Below are 20,365 nucleotides of genomic sequence, written 5' to 3'. Positions count from 1 at the left end.
CAACAGGTTCAAGATCCTTCTCTATCCACGCTACCATGGGTTCATAGTAGCGGCACAAGGAACAGTAAGGGTTGTGCTAAATTACAAAGGAGAGGGAAGGGGGTGCTAGGTAAGGGACATATTTGTCCATTAACTTTTCCTTTAGGTTGCAGGAAGTAGAAATGGGTGTAAGAAGTAATTGCCCAACTCTTAACTACTAGGAAAGAAAATCCCAAATGTGAAATAGGGTAAAATAAATCCAAGGCCTATTTTGTTCTTCCACAGTGTAAAAAGAAATATCTCAGTGTGTGTTTTGCATTTCAACTCAGCCTTTATGTACATTAAAGACCCAAAGAAAAATTTGTATGTAGATTGGGAATAATATGAGGCTTCAGCTGCATTTACAAACTAAAATCGAAGAGGCATATAAGGCCACACCCATGTAGCCTCTGTTTGTGTTGTCAACATAATTGTATATGTTTCTGAATCTATTGTCGAGCTTGATCGGATTAAAATTAAGTGTTCGCTTCGAGATTCAATCTAGCAATTTTGCAAAAAAAAAAAATGGAAAAAATATACTAAAAATAGAATGATGTTATCCTTTATTCCCAATATCGATCTCATGATATGCTTTAGATTAATTCCTTTTCTCTCTCTTAATTATACATTATGAAATTATTTGTAAATCAAGTTTGTGTGAACATGTTAATATATTGAAAATTTGAGCTTTATAATAATAATAATATAAAAAAGTGAGCTACCATTGCATTTGTACCCATGGTGAATATTGGAACGTGTTAATCTATTATTACTACTTTCTATCAAACTTTTTGATAGATATATGAACGTTTTAAGTTCTTAGTCTTTTTTCTAAAAAAAAGTTTTGGGGCCAAAAGATATACAACAAAAATGCCTTTCTATGATGGATAATTGAGTACAACAATTTGACTCTCATGTAAATTACTTACAATTTTTGGTAAGGCTATCGAAAGCATAATTCAAAAGGAAGTCATGCATTAAGAATGTTAAGAACAGATTAAAAGGAAAAAAGTGCTACTATGTGAAGCCAATATGCATCGGAGGAAAACTTGGTTGGGTATACAAATGCTCATCAAACATAGTAACAACACATGGCCCTGATGTGGAAATCAATCCTTGGTTAAGAGTCATACTCGGTTATAGGTGCTTCAAAACTTCCATTCACATTATAATCTACATGATTTTCATTTGGTTTCATCTCTTTGGACATCCATGTCATTCAATAAATTAAAATTGTTTGGTAGGTATGAAAATTGCAGTCTCATAGGAGAGGTACTTCTCATGTCACCAAGAACACCATTTTCTTGCTTAGAAATTGAAATATCTGTTTTGTTACTTGAGCCAAGATAGTTGGCATGACTCCCGAAAGAATAGCTTGTCGAGCCCTCTATATCTCTAAGAAAAAAATACATCAATTTGATAAAAATGAGTTGGAAATAATTAACCCAAAAAAACTCAAATTGAATATGTTTAAGAGGAAGACTAACAACACATTATCTAACTCTCTCATTCTAACACACACTCCATGATTAGTTTAAGTTTATTAGAAAATATAAAATCATGAGAGAGTCATTGAATACAATGTGAGACCCATAATTTTTTGTTACTTTCAATAAATCTCAACCAATTAGATAAAGTGTGCTTAAAAGAGTGTGTCAGAGAGTGTGCTGCTAGTATTTCTCTATTTGTAAAGGATTACCATCAACAACTTTGTATGATTTATGTGAATCATTCATCAATTGTTAAAATATAATTTAAGAGATTCTTAAAAACACCTTAAAATATATTTTGAACAATTTAATATATCTACTTTAGGGGTGAAAAAAAACTCACTTATGAAGAAGCAAAAAAGCAAGTTTGAGTCCTCAGGTATAACTACATTTTGGTTATCACCATTGATAATCCATGACAGAGGTTGGAGATGATGTTGAACATCCATTCCGAAGGAAACATGCATTTCATTGAATTAGAAGACAAAGTTATTTAAGTCACGTGTCTCTTATTTTCAAGCACTGGGAACTACTTCAAAAGAGAAAATTAAACACTATTGAAACAATTATTCACCGGGTTATTGCATTGTAGTGATGCAAATTGTTGCTTTTGTATATTTTCCTGCCAAGTAAGACCTATCAAATATAAAATAAAATCAAGAACTTCAATTATGCGATGTTGAGGATAGAATTGCTTACTACCATACATGTTCTCTTATTATTGAATGAGAACAAAAAATAAGTTTTTAAATAAGATTCCATATAAAAAAATAAAGACTTAATTATTGCTTTAATCATCCTTTAATTTGGGGTGTGTGTTTTTTTTAGTTCTTGAAATTTAAATTTTTTTTAGTCTGTCATAATAAATTGATAATTTATGACAGTTTTTAGCTGTCACAATTTTTTATTTTTTATATTTTTAGACACTTGAATTTATATTTTAAAATTATCATAAAATGCTTAAAAATCCAAAGTGCTAAAAATCAACATATAATGTCAATTTATTATGTTAGTGACTAAAAAAATGATGTCAAAATTTAGGAGCTAAAAAAATATTTTTAAATTTTAGAGACTAAAAACAACACACTCCTAAATTCAGGGACTAAAACAATAATTAAGCCAAAAATAAATATTTTATGTTGCTTCTTTATTTTATTTTTACTCTTTTACTTGATTGGTTTGTGCCTTGTTCATAGTCTATGGATGCTTTAATTAGAACTATCATTGTTACCTGTATTTTATTCGTAATTCTTTTCAAAAGACATGATATAACTAAGATACTCCTTTAAAGTTTGTTAAATTTATTCATCTATACTAGATAAAAGCCAAATATAAAAAATATTAGAGGTAGTCAATTATAAACACATTTATCAATTAACATAAGAACCTTGTCTCTCAACTGAATCATTGAAAATTCCTTTATAAAACTCAAGCACAAAGACTAATGCATGTATAGATTATGACTTCAAATTTGATAAAGTGATTCCTTGAGTGAATTTTCCATTTGTCCCAATTGTTCCACACTATTGCTTTTACCAAGGTCAGTCCAATAACTATAGAGTCCAACAAAAAATTGTAAGAACAACTTGAAACTATAGATGTTTACCTTAATCTTTTGTGTATTTCATTAATATGTGTTTGTAATAACCGGGCTTGATCACATAGGTCCTGAATATAAAGCTAGTTTAGTAAAGGATATAACATTGAAAGAACCAATAATTACAATAATTGAAGTGGTTTATCTCGATAGTTTGAGTGTTGTAACAACAAACATATTTCATTGTCTCAACTTAGTAAAATAAATAGATTAAATGTATCAAAGGTGTAATTGCTAATTCAATGGCAACATGCCATACCTCGTACCCAAAGAATCTTGTATAATCACATCATGATGTAACTTTTAAAATATTTTCTTCAATACCTAAACTTCCAGCCAAATCAGTCACTACTTTTGTAATAAGAGAAAAACAAGTGTACAATTTGGTATAGGGAGTGAGTTGTAAGACATCACTTACTTCATAACTTTCCAACTTCCTGTTGTAATTCAATGGAGAACATTTTATCAAATTCAAATAATTTTAAGACAAATGTGTAATGAATTTAGTGTAAACGGATTTTAAATGCACATTTTTTTTCCTTTCTAGTGAAGTTAGTTGAGAAAACTTTATGATAATCTCCTAGAAGTTACTATATTCACCAAAGAAAGGGATCGAACAATTAGACAAGGAATCAAATCTTTGTAAATAGAAAACACCATATAAGGAAGATTTTAAGCATGCATATATTACTACACATATTTTTTTAAAGACAAGATTCAACAAATACATTATTTGAATAATCTATGCAAGTTAGGGGGCTTCACAGGCATTTGGAAGAATTGTAGGAAAATGTATCCTATTCAATATTGTCTATATACATCTATTTTAAAATTAGAATAAGTATAGTAGTTTCATGAATGGTTTTGGTCTCCATGCTCTTCATAAATAAATAAATAAATCTAGCTTTGGGAATAAAAGAAATAATATAGAAATATGTTACAGGTCATGCTCAGTATGGAAAACTCATAAATCATTTACCAAATAGAGTTTAATGATTATCCATTTTACACTCTCATGTAATCATAAATTATCGTTTGAATTACTTTCAGATAATTATTTTAAAATATAACAAACTTATCACATATAATGGTCTATGATTAGATGACATTGTAAAAATTTTACACTGTCAATACGTAACCTTTATAACACATAAATTAATAAAATAACATTTTTACAATATTATAAAATACAATGTATCAAATTAATTGTTCAAAATAAATATTTTTATTTCCAAATTTGAGTTAAGAAATGAGAAAACATTCATTGAACACTAATTGACACATAAAGAGAGAAGAGAAAGAAATACAAGTATGATAAGTGATATTATATGATACAAGAAGAGTGAAATAGAAATTGTGGGTGTTAATACGATACTTCATCTAATCCTTATTATAATGTCCACAATAAAAGTGTGATTTGATTGATTCTTATTATAAAGTTCAATCTAAAATGTCTTATATATTTTTTCCACAAAAATATCTTCAAATGCACTCAATTAAATTAATCAATTTTTTCAATCCTAATAATTAATTAATTGAACCTTATAATAAGGATCAATGGAATACTATATAAGAACATGTATATATTATTATCCTAAGAAAATTGAAGACTAAAAGAGCTGGTCCTAAAGCAACTACAATAATTGTTCTCTTAGTGTTTGTCTACTATATATATATTTTCAATCTCACTCTATTTCAAAGCTTCAAGAAAGCAATTAGGGGTTAAATACTTCAATAACAAGTAAAGTATAGTAGGTTCAAATTTAGAAAGGAAATAAAAAGAAAAAATGATAAATAAATCTATGGAAAAACACATATATGACTCTAAAAGGAAAGAAGAAATAAAAATGGAATCATCACATAGTTGATTCTATCATTTTTTCCTAAAGATGAAAATGATTTTGTTTTACATAATGCTTCTTTAATCTTGGAGTAGGAGTTTTTCTTACGTCTTATGCTATGCCTATTTCTATAATAAAAAAGTAACTTTATTGCATTTTCTCTTATGGCCAAAGTCTTTAGCCAAGGTTTAAGAAAGCCAAAGAAAAAGAGAGACAATAATCCATAGCTAGCTAGGGTTTTGGAAGTGTGAATAAACTTATTTAATTTTGAAATGACATTCTTATTGGTTTAATAAGTCAAACTAACAAAAATAAGTTCAGGTATATGGATGCTCTAATAATAACACATGAAAGTAATTAGGAATTATCATGGTTTAATTTAGCGCATTAAATATGTTTAGACTCTACAAGGTGGAGTCTAAAGTATATTTATAGTGATTATGTCACAATAAATTGCATAAAAATACCTCAATTTTCTCCTGCATAATGAAGGTTTTCCACTTGGTGAAAACATTATAAGTATAATATCTACATCACAAAGTATAGATAACCCAATAGCTTTCTTCATGATTCCATTCTTTCTTTTAGCATAGGTTGCAAGACGACAGTTGGTATTTTCCAATCGCTTAATCTTTCGCTTTACTCTACCCATTTTGTAAATCTCAACAATAACATAAAAGACTCAAATTACAAAATATCCCAAAAAGAGTGCTTGAGTAAAACATCAATTTCCATTGCTTGTATCAATTTAAAACAAAGCATTTATGAATAATAGACTAATTAATACCATTGCATTCATTTTTTATTTGACAAACACACTCACACACACACAAATATTTATACCAAGCTATCATGGAATTGATCTAACAACCAACATATTAGGCTCCTAGATTCATACTCTTTTGTCCACGCTTTAGTGTTGACAAGGAGATAGACAGAGAATGTAGCAAAAAAAAGCAAGAGACCAAAATTTAAAAAAGAAAAGTATAGAATTAGAATAAAGACATACAATGAATTTCGTACATGTAACGCAACTTGAATGATCACAACTCAAATGTCTAAAATTGTTAGGCCAATGCCAAATTCAGAATAAGAGAAAGAGGAAAGCGAGAAGAATGAGGTGTGATGATACATGATAATGATGTAAGATTGGTGTGACAAAAATATTCGAACGTTGAAGTGTCTGTAAGAATCGGAGGATGAAGAGTGTTAGAGATTTCATTTAATATCCCACCACACCAACAAATCACCATTAAAATAATTATTTTCAATTGTTATGCATGTTTTTCAATCTTTAAAACCATGCAAAACCATTTTTGGCTATACCATAATCATTTGTTTCTTCTTTCTTGTTAGTTTTTGTTCACAAAATATATTCTCATAAAAGAATATCACTTTTCATGTACACTTACATGCATCAAAGTGTCATAGATATGCACATTTTATCATTTAATTGTAATTCTTCTCATAAAAATACAAACCTATACATGATGAATCATGTCTATTATTGCCTTAAAGATCCATATTTAGTACTTGTAGGATAAAGTTTTTGCTTTTAATTATATTGTAGCAATTGATTTAGTTCCCCCCCCCCCCCCCCCACCTACTTTTCCTCTAAATGATAGGTGAGTTAGGTCAAATACAATTTAAAGAATATTTTAAAATAACAATTGTTTTTTAAAAAAAACAAACATAAATACAAATTTTAGAAAAACTAATGAAGAACTTCCATTTTTTTAAGAGAGGAAGCTAAAAAAAGGGCATATCAAATATTATTAATATAATAACATTTTTCTTTTGGTCTTCAATATTTTTTGGTTTTCCATGAGTATCCTCTTTTGTAAGTAATCATGTTTAAAGTATGGCCACACACTAAATATTTTGTTAGACTTGACCTTCATTGATAATATTTTTTGGATTTGATATTTTTTTAGTCCTTAAATTTTTTATGTTTAGTCTCTGAATTCAAAAGACTAATCGATGTCCCTTAACTTTGTTTTTATCTTTATTTTTAGTCCCTTAACTTTTTTCATTCTTATTTTTAGTTCCTTACAAATAGGGGTGGAAGTAGGTCGAACCGCTTGTTGGGGACGTATGGCTCGTCCCCTTTAAGGTCTAGTTTGTCCCATTTTATTTTGGCAAAAAGGTCAAAATCAAACTTTTTAAAAAGCACATTTAGTTAAATAGGTCAGGTCATAGATTTTAAGAAAAACTAATTAAATTATACGGGCTAATCAGTTTAGCAATAATATTTTATAATAAACAAATTATTATTAATATCATATATAATGTTATAATTATTTTATTTAAGCTAAAAAATTATTTTAGTAGTTGACGATTTGAATCATTTTGATTAATGTTTGAAATAGGTTAATTCATATAAGGATAGATGTATATTAGGAATATTAACTCTTTTCTTTTGGTGAGACTTAAAAGACTTTAGTAACATGTCACATATAATGTTTGTAGACAAATTTTGTCTATGTCTTGTGGTTTAAAATTGTCTTATTTTTTAATAAAAATCTTTGGGTTTGTTTTATAAAAAAAAAATATTTTTTACCCTTCTTAATATGAAATAGACATTTAAATAAGCTAATGGGTCTGACAAACTTATACAAAGGTCGAACCCAAGCCTTAAAATAGGCTCATGACGGGTAATAGGTCCAAGTTTCTGCTATAAAAATATAAAACATGTCAAACCAAGTTTTAGTAGGATTCAATCCAACTCAATCCATTTTCACCCCTACTTACAAAGAACGAAAAGACAAGGACAAAAAGAGTTAGGGAACTAAAAATAATAAAAATAGGGACAAAAATAGAATTTTTTAGATAAAAAATACAATTATTAACAAATATAAGGACTAAAAAGATAATAAATACTATTTTTATGATTATAAAATGTACTCATCAATACCATAACTTAAATGTATTAAAAAAATCAATAGATAAATAACATTATTTATTATGTATTTTAACTGTATTAAAGACCAAAACCTTAATTTTTGAAGTTATATATTTAAATGAATATCTAATTGTGATTGATATCTTTCATTGATGTGTACCATAAGTAACAAGAGAAAAATCTTTAATTGATGGAGTTTAGTTCAGTTGATGCACACTACTAAAAAAAAGTTATTCGATGATGGTTGTTAGGGGTCTTCAAAGACGATTTTTAACTGCCTTAGAAAACTCTATCATGGTAGGTTAGCTGATTCGACAACAGTCATTTGATTGTTATTGTATACGACAATGTCTACGACGGTTAGTATACAACACCATCTTCAAATACATTTTTAATTAAAAAAAATCAAAACACACATATTTCTAAAACGGTTTCGGTTGAGAACCATCTTAGTATACTTTACATTTTTTTTTATAAAAAAAGACAATAACTAGTTGTTTCAAAGATAATTTTGGTTAATACCTCTTTTCGAAACTACACATTCTAAGACGGTTTGCCACCAAAATCTATCTTAGAATTTATAATTTTATTTAACAAAAAAAATGATTTTCCAAGACAATCTTCACATGCAACCATTTTTAAAAGTTATGTTTCTAAGATGATTAATGACACAACCATCTTAATTGTTATAAACTTCTCTTAAACATGTCTTTGATTTCTTAAAAAACAAAAGAAAATGTTTATATGGTTGATTTTATAGATTAGCTCATAAGGTTTAACAATTTGTAAAGCAATTTTTTTACAGTTAGGAATCACGAAGTCACTTAAACATCAATGTTTTATTATTATTAAGGAAGAAATTCTGTCCCAGTTTCACACTTCACAGTTATAGAAACATTATTGCTTCTTATCCCCAATTTCATGTGTCTTTACAAGACTATTTAGATTTTCACTACAAACTCACACACAATTGATTTAAACAATTAAATTTTCGTAACAATAGTTAAACTGAAGAATGCAATTAAAAACAAATACAAGTTTACTGACATAATCAAAAAATATATATAAAAACATAGTAAAAGAATAATTTAAAGATCTAATTAAAATTTTTGAAATAATTTAAGAACCTGCGAATAATTTAAACTTAGAAAAAGAAAAGGAAAAAGAAAACATTAGCATTACTCAAATTTTCATTCTCATCCCTCAGATTCTCGCTGTTAAACATCATTCAACCCAGTGAGCTTAGAGCCTAGATGTAGATTTCAGCCCAAATAACTCGAACCTTTAACAGAAGTTGCTATTCTCACTACCTCTTTTGTTATTTACATTTCCCATGTGTGCTTTAAATTATATTATTCTAAAAATACCCTTTTTCAAGGAAATATGATTCCATTGACAATATACAGCAAAATCATGTTTGTGAGTAGGATATTTTTATAGCAACGTGATTTAAAACACTGTTGCATAGTGTAAATAGCAAAAACAGTAACGAGAATAACAACTACCCATTGAACAAGCAAGCCTATCCTAACGAACTCGTAAAACCAAGCCCAATAACAAAAATACATTGTGTCATACACGGGGCTGTTTGCTTCCCGCACTTTTTCTTGGAATGTTTTTTTTACCAAAGTTATTCTATAAGCCAAAAAATGGAGTGTATTTTAGAATGTAATTTTACGTTTCCAATTGTCGATTCCAGAAAGTAAAAAGGTAGTGCAGGAAGCAATAGCCCAGACCCAGAAACGACTTGCCGTTTACATTTCATGATTATAAAAGCCATTCGACCCGCAAAGTCACCAGCATCATCCACGACATGCCGACACTGAAACTCTCCCTCTTCGTCTCCCTCCCAAAACCCTTAAACCTCAGACCCCAATTTTCGCGCCACCCAATAAACCCAAACCCGACAACCTCGGACCGTGGCCTCGTATTCCACGAAAAAGTGCTCTACCTTAAAGCCCTCAAAGTGAACCCCGACAAGGCCTTCCGCTTAAACCCCACCCTCCGTTCCTCTCCTCTCTCAACCCTTAAATCGGTGACGCGCTCCCTTTCTTCATTGGGCATTCCACGCGCCTCCATGGGTCGAATCCTCGACATGCTCCCCGTGCTCCTCACGTGCGACCCCTATTTCCAATTCTACCCCCTCCTCGACTTCCTCCTCCACGAGGTCCCAATCCCCTACCACGACATCCACCTTTCAATCCTGCGCTGCCCTAGATTACTCGTTTCCAGCGTTAACAACCGATTGCGACCAACTTTACACTTTCTGAGGAAATTAGGGTTTAATGGGCCCCACTCGCTCACGTGTCAGACCACATTGCTTCTCGTTTCCAGCGTGGAGGACACCCTTTTGCCCAAGATTGAGTTTTTGAAGGGTTTGGGGTTCACTCACGAAGAGGTGGCTAACATGGTCGTGAGGTCACCTGGGTTGTTGACTCTTAGTGTGGAGAAGAATTTGAGGCCCAAGGTGGAGTTTTTCTTGAGGGAGATGAATGGGGATGTTGCTGAGCTCAAGAGGTTTCCGCAGTATTTTTCTTTTAGCTTGGAACGGAGGATTAAGCCGCGGTACGGGATGCTGAGACGGGTTGGCGTGTCGATGGATTTGGAAGATATGTTGAAGGTTAGTGATGGCGGGTTTAAGGCTAGGTTGCTTGATTTGAGGTTTAAGAAACTTGAGATAGGAGTAGGACAACATTTGTAGTAGTAGGTTACCGAGGAGTAGTTGTCGTTGTTCTTGTTGGCAAGGTTTTATAAATTGGTCAGCAACTGCAATTTTGGCGGCAACCTCGAGATCTTTTGAGGATGCAAGCGACTGCAATTGCAGCTGCATTTGTTCGCAATTTCCTGCAGTGTCAAGGATTGCGGCATGACTACGACTGCAATGTGTAAGTCAAACCTTCGATGTTGGTTTTGCTAAAAACATGTGCATTAGTGCATGTCTGTTAAGTTGTGGTAGACAAAGGGATTCTTGTGATTCAAAGGAAATGAGATTTTGGTTTATGGAAAACAAGGAGTTGGATTTAGGTGCACTTTAGAGAGTGATGTACATTATTGGAATTGCGGAATGATTTTGATGGTAAAATATATGTGTATGTATTATGAACTATGGAATTTGTAGAATAGTAGAATATAAACTGCCTACTTTCTAATCAACTAGTATAAGTAGATACTTTATCCCTTGAAGTGCATTTCTCAATTTAGAGGAGTTAATTCCAAAAAAATATGTATCATAAATCCCTGGTATTTAGTTTTTACCAATCAATGGATCCATTCCAGTTCCCCTACCCTTTGGCTGGGAATAAAAGAACATACGTAGTTTGTCTCCAGGTTGTTGACAATCTGTGATATCATAGACCACATATAAGTTGTCAAATGTATGCACTTTGACAGTATTAGGCTTCCTTGAATCAATGGTGTAAGTTTTTGGTAATAAGTACTGCTCGATTTGGTTTAGTCTTTTGTTGAACTTCAAAATCTGTCAAAACCATTAGTATTAGTAATTTTGGCTCCATCCACGGCTCTGTTATATTCCATGTGTGTGCCAATTTTGTTTGCTTGCATGATACTTCAAGATTTTCTGAATGTTACTGTGCCCATTTTTTTTTTCCAAGCATTAGTTTTCTTGCTGCAGCTGTGAAATGATGTTGATACCGGCTCCTGTTTTAGCTCATTATTGAAACACTAGTTTGAGTCAGTAAAGTTGTGTGAAAGCAACAAAGTAGTCTTGATGCAAATGCGCAAAAATAGTCTCTGCCAAGAGTTTTTGAATTCTATGGAATCTAATCTCAGTAATTGGTCTACAAATGAGAGAAAATAGCACTAATGTGCATACAAGGTTGTACCAAGTTTAATCTTTGGCATGGTGTAATGAACTGATGTCGCTGAAAGAAGTGTAGTACCCAAAAACAGGTTGCTTCATACGGCACTCTTTCTCTGGCTCTCCTTATCAACAACAAAAAAAAACCCGAAGGAAGTGCTTTGTCAAGGATCAATGCTTGATGTCAATAATCTTCTATAGGTAGCTACACTATATCATTATAAGCTCTTTCTGAGGATTGTAACATGGCCTAATCTTGGAAAGTAATATAGTAGCTACCTACTCCTCAGCCTTTCTTCATTGCAACTTATCTGTTAGGCCATTGTAATGTACAATGGCATGCCTCTCGATGTTATTTCTGGAAACACTATTAGGTTCAAATGGACTTTGATGCTAATTTAGTGTTTGTGGTAATTTGAATTGGAAAATAGTGATTACAGATGACTACAGTTGCAGTAAATGGTTGGTTTGAGGTTCAGTTTAATTTGTGCCAAAAGAGCGTTCTGTTTATACGTGGGTGATGCCATGGAGTTTGATAGGCTATATAAAATAGATGGCCTCCTCAAACGCCTGAGCATCGTGATTAATTTTTGTTGATACTTTAGCTTATTCTAATAATATAAAAATAAGGATTAATTAAGTTTTTAGTTCCTTAATTTCTCCCGATTCTAATTTTTAACCTCTCAATTTATTTGATAACTTTTATTCTTTTATTAATTTTTGGTGAGTATTTTAGTCCCCCAATTTTTTTGCCTATTTTTAATCATTCATTTATTTTTATTGTTTAAAATATATAAAAATGAGAGACTAAAAATGGACAAAATAAGGATTAATTTTGAGTAATAAAAATAAATATGACTAAAAATGGGTAAAAAAAATTGAAAGACTAAAAATGTTAATGAAAATTAGTGAATGATTAAAAAATCTTTTGAAAGACAAAAAATTAGAATTTGAAAAAATTGAGGGAATAAAATTTTGATTATTCCTAAAAATAACTACATTAGGGATGAAGTGATATGGACTGGGCTAAGGTCCAATTCATATAAAAACTCTCCTAAGTTCAAACAATGTGAAAGTCCAAAATTACAAGTGTAGATTAAAGTTAACACCAGTGACAAGATACTTAATCTACACATTTCGGTTAGCAGTAAAAGTATCTTGTTGCCACACCAAATCAATGTATATTCGTCCTCAATAGGCCTAGATAGACCTCCATGTCAAGCATTTCAGCTCAACTTTGATGTCTATACATATTTTATTTGGTTTCGGCCTTTGGGCTGGAGATTATACTTGTCCCTCAACCTATTAGGTTAAAAACTAATATTATTCACTGCATGACGGTGCTAAATTAAAGGGAATTTTGCAACATAAAAAATTGAATATAAGTTTTTCAGTTTAATAAATGTTTTCTTACATGTAAATGCAATAAGGTCTTATATTAATCTTATGTGTTAATGAATATATATATATATATATATTACTGCCATTATAGCAAGTAAATATTTAATGTACAGTATCAATTTATCATTTTAGTAAGATTATTACTGATTTGAACAAAGTATCTTTTGTATGTATATACTCATTTTTTACGGTGTCTTAACTGCACTGGAGTCTTAGCCGACCTCAAAATATTTCGGGTCCCAGTTTATAACACCAAGATCTTATCCAGGAGTCCAGTCCACCTCAACTTGGTGTGTCTTGAACACATCAACAATCTATTATGGATACCTCAGGGACCGTAGTTGGGAACAATGTTTTCTGTTTTTATCTTTTTTAATAAAATTTTGTATAGGAAATTGTGAAAGCCAAAAATAGAAAATGTTTTTAATGTTTTCTGTTGAAAGCTTTGGAATAACAAAGTAAAAATAATGCAAGTTTTTATAATTAAAAACAAAAACAACAAATAATTTCTCGAAATAAACAAATCATAACAGACCATTTTGGACACATCATTCGTGTCCATTTTGGAATAAAGTTCATGATAAATAAATATCTTTAATTATATAAATATAGATTTATAATAAATAATTTAAATTATGATATAAAATTATATGAATAATTTCTTTTAAAACATTGAATAATTTAATTCAAAAATAAACAAGAGAAGAAGATACATTAAAATAAAATGAATAAGTAATTAAGAAAATCTATGTAGACAAAGATAAAGATAAAATGAGAGTAGTTTGACATGGATGAGAATATATTTTTAATTAGCAACAAAAATAGTGAATCAAATGTTCTCTAACTTGATAAAGAGAAAATATTTAATTCAAATAGTAGCTAAATTGGTTGTAAATTTTATTTTCTTCTAAAATCACCCCTAACATTCAATGCATACACTTTTGTTTTTTATTTAAATATTTTTATTGACTTTAATTAAAGACTTAATTATTTAAGTATTGTGAAATTTATGATTTATTATTTTGTTTCATTATATTGTTGAAATGTTTGATTGGTTAGTTATATATAGATATTTTGTTATTATTTTTATATGAAGTGAACTCTTACGAGTTTACGAGTTGAGTTTATGAAATTCTCATGAGTTTATGTAAACTCTCGAGTTTGATAATCTTGATTATTACTTTAATTTTTATTGGTCGTACATGTGAAGAGGTTTCCCAAAATGATATGCTTAGGAGGCAAAAATTAGACTCCCAAAGAACAAAGATAAAATGTATTTTACTCACTATTTATTAAATTTAGAGAAATTACACAAGGATATTACTGTAAAAAAAATCAGCGAATGACACATTTTATATTGTTTCGTATAAAAAAAGACTAAACAAGACTTTCTAATTAGGTTCTTATACCTGTAAAAAAAATATCAGGTTTTTATAAATATATAAGATGGGAGGAAATATATAGATCATGTATTACTTCATGTAGTTCAATTCTATACACGTGGTCTTGCGTCTTACTATATAATCTTCATATGTCGGTCATGATTCTATCTTGAATAATCAACAAAGCATGACCTTGTCAAAGGGAATGTTTTTTTTTTTCTTTTTTTCTTTTCCTGCCCAGAAGGTATATATATTGCATATATACTATCTACTAGTACCTACAACATAACTAGCTAGCCTTCTTAATTTGATCTTCTATGACGTTATATTTGGTTGGTCCATGTGTATAACTGGTAAAAAGGACCAAGTGGGGGATTGATTGCCTCTTTGGATGTACTAATAATTGAATTGATCCTTGGTGGATCATTTTTTCTCATCTATGTTACAATTAATTTGAGCATATAATAGTAGTTTATGATGTTGTAGTTCATGGAAGCATCTGGGTCACAAGTGGACGAGGTTACTGACAGGTTGGTGCCAAGTTTTAACTACCATTAATGGGTTTGTATCCAGTTAGATGAGATTGATGCAGGAGTACTATCTCCAAGGAAAGTAGCAATAATTCTCATGGCAGTGCATCCGCAGAGTAAGATTCAGGGCCCGTTTGTTTTACCCTTCGATTTCTTGCACGTACCAAATTAAGTTATAAGTTCTAAAATAGTTTTACACTCATCCAATTATCACATTTTATCATTGATATGACAAAATCAACATAAATATCAACAAAATTATCATATAAAATACTTTGTAATTGTATGACATTACATAACTTTTTTCTCACATAAAAATAAGCTAAAATCATTCATTTGATTTTTATACTTATCCTATGACTTTAATTGTGATGTATGATAATTTTATATTATTATTTAATTATAAATCATATAATTTTTAAAATAATTATTTTTAAAGTCAATAAATTTATCATATTTGAGATTGAATAACAACATAAACTTAACATAATCTTTTTTTCTACCTTTATTTTAAGTTTTAATCCTCGTTAAAAAATCAATTTTGTGCACAATTTATGTGTGGAAATTTTTTGTAGTAGTTTTACAAAGTCCAAAAAGGGCTATCTAATGTTAGTAATGGAGATCAACACTTAAGTTTTCAAAAGAGAACTTCAAGAACCAAAGATCTATCTAGTGCATGAATAAATTAGTGTGTGATTGTTCAAGTTTAATCAGTAGCTTTTAGTTTGAATCTGAAGTTAAATGTTGTAAGAGAGAATTTTGCTACACATAATAGTATTGGTCAATTAAAAAGAAATTACCTTCCATAAAATATGTGACCTGTGGAAGAAAAATTTTATGAATCAAATATGTCAAAATATATATTTAGTGAACAATAAGTTCGTCATCACGTCAGGAATCAAACTTATGTTTCTGTGAGATAGGAGTTGTTTCTTCCAAATTGAACCAATCTTTCCTGATAAATACCTCAAAATATGAAAGGGTGTCTCTTTAAGACCACGATGGGAATTATTTACTGTTGGCCTCCTGTTTGAAAGGGAACGTAGAGAGAAATTGCAGTAGGGTCGACCAATTTTATGATTGTTCTGATCTCTGAATCCGATTCTCCAAGCATTTGATGAAACTTGCTACTAGTAACTGCGAGAAGTCACGGTGCCCCTCTTTGCATTACCAATTATAACAAGGACCTGTCACATCACGGGCTCAGAATATACTGCGTGGAAATGTAATGTAAATGCAATTTTGCTTCAATGATATATAGCAATATTGCAGCTGGAACAACAACTAGCTTTGGACGTACTAGGATTTTTGTTTTTTCTTTCTTTTTCTGTTCCAAGTTTATTAACTTAGTATCTTTTTTAAGTTGCCTGTTACAACTCTCGAGTATTTCAATGTTTTTTTTTGTGAATTATTAGAACATCTCTGAATAGTGAATCTTATGGTATGTTAATTATAGGATAGGAAGCTTTTGAAATTGGGGTCCTCTAAGGGGGTACAAAGAGAATGAGAAAGGTATATATATCAGAAAAGGTGAACATGCGTCTAGCCCTTAATTAAGCACCAATATTTCCCTTATGGCAAAAAGCTTTTTTGCATAAATCATAGGGTGCTCAAAGGGATATGCCAGATCCTCATGCATTACAAGAATAATAAAGTAACATGTTTGTGGCATGCACGTTGGCCATGAACAGCCGTTGGGCCTGCTATGTTTCTTCAGAACTGCACATTACGGGTCTACGCACGTGGTCAGCTACAACAGTCACCTGTCAAAAGGAGTATTGATGGAAAATTGTTAGTATTCAGGGACATAGAATTCGTGCATGTTTTAGATTAAAGTTAGAAGAATTCAAAAAATACTTTTACTTTCAAAACAATAAAGTTTTTCTTCTCATTTTGTGCATTAAAACACTCAATTTAACTTGCATTAGAATTCGCAAACATACTTAATTAACCAGCATGGTGTTAAGATTCAGCAGATAACAATCCCACTGTTTCTTAAGGATGTAGTCACAAATTCGATTCCTAATTCTATGTGAATAAAAGAGGTAAACTCTTCTAAAAAATCTCACTAATTCAAGATATTAGTCTTTAGTTCTCGATTAAATGATACTTTGAATTAAAAAAAAAAGTGACAGACAATTCCTCTGTGTTAGTATAGTTGTTTCTCATACCCAATGAATAAAAGAAAATAACATATAAAATCAACACTGTCCTTTCTCTCCTTTCTGCCATCCCTTCTATCTTCTAATAATGTAGTTACTTAATTATCAGTTCTTGCTAAAAATAACCCGATTGAACACTGTAGAAAAAAGTGCTCATAATCACAACTATAACCACAAGTTTTTGGCTTGCAGCACTGTGTCCCTGATACAGTGATACTTCACATGGTTTACTATAAATTACTGTTCATTCAAGCCTCCTCAGAGAGAAAAATTAGTCCAAACTTCAAAGCATCATTAGTGACATATGAACACTCATATTATATATTATATACACTTAATTGATTTTTGTTTATATTTTTTTATCTTTCTTTTTTCCATGTCATTTCATAATCTGATAGTCCGATAACAAGTGATATGATAAGTTCAATAATAACTATTAAAATAAAGTCTGATATCATTTTAAAATTTAGTTTTAAGTTCAATTTTATCATACAAATTCCACTTATATATACACTGATCATAACATATGTGAAATTTTCAATACTTTTATCTCTTTATCTCTCGACGTATCTATAAATCATTTTCTTTAAAGTATATGTGCAATGAAGTCATCTACTTCTTGGGCCCTTTATTATGGTGTTTCTGACTCAGTCATTTCCTTCTCCTTTATGAATCAGCATGTGTTACTCACTGTTCGAGCTTATTAGTTAGTACAGTCTAAACACCCTTTCTTTATTATCATTATATTTGCCATCATAGCATTTTACATTCGTCCTTTGTTTCGAATATATTCACTAAAGTTAGCTACTCATTTTACAAACGACTAAAGTCTTCATATATAGTCACGAATCTCATATAGTTTTCAAATCATTTACAAAGATACGTTGTTACTACCATCCAATAATAAATTATAATGTATAGTAAAATTATTAAATTTTGTGGTAATTACTTTGAAAATTATATGTAAGATGGTTTTTAAATAGTTAACATTGTAAATAAACTCTATTTTTGTTCCTCATATTCCACGTATCCTTAAACAAATAATGAGGAAATGATAGATCAATAAATACTTCGTTTCGCTTATTACTGACAGAGCATAAACTTCTTGTGCCCCTTTGGGTATGGACCATAGATAATCAGATTTAGGTATGGACCATAGATCATCATATTTAGATTGTCAACGTTGAATTGAGTTTTGATGATTGAATATTGTCTTTTCTATACTTATTTTGTTTCAAGTGACACATATAGGTGTATAATAGTAATAATTAAAAAAAAAATCATCAACACAAATGTGTATCTAAATTATGTAACACTTTACATGCTTGAGCTATACACAATATCATATTTTTTTCACACTGGATATAAGTGGTTAGTTTACATATGTTGTTTTTTTCAAGACGAATATGAATTCTCTCTCATATGTGATTTTCACATTATAGAATCGTATGAGGAGAATATAAAGATGGAAGATGAAGATATAGTAAACAGGTGGGGTTCTTTCAAATTTTGTGGGACCTTTTCTGTTTTTTTTTTTTATCAGTATCTTTTATGGTTTTTGTCTATCTCTTTATCAGTATCGATGTTATATATATATATATATATATATATATATATATATGTGTGTGTGTGTGTGTATGTGTGCCAAAAGAATTTTAAAAAAAAATCCACTCCATTTTTTTTGTTTTGATTTTCACTCAGACAAAAATGTAAATTTTATTCAAATATATTACTCATTTGGCAGATGCATATATAATCCAATTGTACGTCCATATTTGTGTTTTTATATATAATTACACAAAGAAAAAAGAGATTGATACATATCCTCTAACATTGAAATGCAGCTGTAAAGCACTGATATTAATGTTCACACCTTTATAGTTGTTTTATGAATCTGTAAGCATCTACAAGCAAATAGATAAATCAAAATTTAAGTCTCGATTAGGATTTATTTATCTTCACTTCCAGACTGTTGTTCTTCTGCGGTAGAATTTCTAGCAGCTTTATAAGAAGTTGGATTAGGCAATACTATTACCATAAATATGAGATGAAATCTCAAATTGATTAAAAATAAAAAAATTAAATAATGAAAAAAAGACATATAAATCTTTCGGTGTTTACTTTCCCTCGATTCCCAATAAATTATTCATGATAGGTTCCTAAAATATATAACAATAACATGGTTTTAAATGCATATGCTGTAGTGTTGTTAATGGCCTTGGCCCATAGGACTATAGAACATATTGGAAATGATTTCTAGTGTCCAAATTGAATTAATTTGTGGCAGCAACACTGCAATTGATTTTACATGTGTCAAAAGAAAAATGCATTTACACCCTGCAGCTACCTGGGTCCAGCCCTAAAACGTGGGTCTTCTACTGTTTGTATTTCCTTATAACATCGATCTTTTTATTATTTATTTATTTTTAAATTGACGTACAACTTGTCTTCATTTCTTGTATAAGACTTCTTCTAGAGTTTCCATAGCATTAACTAATTAGGTGATAAGAGAATAAATTCTCATTAGTTTTAAATGTAATTTTGAAAAACTATATAAATTGTTAACAAATGTAATTAATACTATTAATTAAATTCCTTTATACATTTTTATAATAAAATAAATAAAAAATTCTTATAAATTAATAAAAAATGTTAATCAGTATTCTTAAAATATTGGTTAAAAATTCAAAAGAGAAAAGTTTTTATTAAGATACACAAAACTTTTTTTACTTTCTCTTATGTTCTCCGGAGCAAATATTTGAGGACACTGGTTTTCAATATCCAAAGTTAATAGATAAATATATATATATATATATATATATATATATATATATATATATATATATATATATATATATATATATATATATATATATATATTTATCTCAACCTCTACAAATATTGAACTGGGATGGCCTGGTTTTGCCTCTAATCTCTAAGACTGTGTCCTTTCATTTCCATTAAGAGATTGGTTTTGATTCTTCCTGTATGGTAAAATCTTGCAGAGATCTTTCTGTATCTAAACATGCACGAAAATTTAGAAGTTACATTTACTGCATGTAACGGTGCAAATAAATTTCATATGGTTAAGTACGTACTTAAGTCTTCAATGCTCCCCGGGAATTTAGGTCATCCACGATCGGCTCATTTGACACGGTAAGGCATGGAGTATATATCCTCGTTAAATTTGAACGTAATCTTCATTTTAAAATGTTATATTTAGTG

The 20,365-nt window shown here is 30.0% G+C and overlaps 1 protein-coding gene and 1 pseudogene across 1 annotated transcript; one reads left to right on the top strand and one right to left on the bottom strand.

The window, feature by feature from the left end:
* Nucleotides 1-1,035: 1,035 nt before the first annotated feature.
* On the bottom strand, nucleotides 1,036-5,598 carry LOC102662109 (agamous-like MADS-box protein AGL30; annotated as a pseudogene).
* A 4,050-nt stretch (nucleotides 5,599-9,648) lies between these two features.
* On the top strand, nucleotides 9,649-10,990 carry LOC100785219 (mTERF domain-containing protein). Its single transcript, NM_001317493.2, has one exon. The coding sequence runs from the start codon at nucleotides 9,662-9,664 to the stop codon at nucleotides 10,547-10,549; it is 888 nt and encodes a 295-aa protein (NP_001304422.2). The 5' UTR covers nucleotides 9,649-9,661; the 3' UTR covers nucleotides 10,550-10,990.
* Nucleotides 10,991-20,365: the final 9,375 nt, after the last annotated feature.

The sequence above is a fragment of the Glycine max genome, chromosome 2, assembly GCF_000004515.6.
Source record: "Glycine max cultivar Williams 82 chromosome 2, Glycine_max_v4.0, whole genome shotgun sequence".
Taxonomy (NCBI): Eukaryota; Viridiplantae; Streptophyta; class Magnoliopsida; order Fabales; family Fabaceae; genus Glycine; species Glycine max.
Note: the sequence above shows the minus strand (reverse complement) of the source record. Positions and strands in the feature narration are given on the sequence as shown.

Excerpts from the sequence above, each read along its gene's own strand:
- LOC100785219 (NM_001317493.2), top strand. The coding sequence starts at position 9,662 with ATGCCGACACTGAAACTCTCCCTCTTCGTCTCCCTCCCAAAACCCTTA.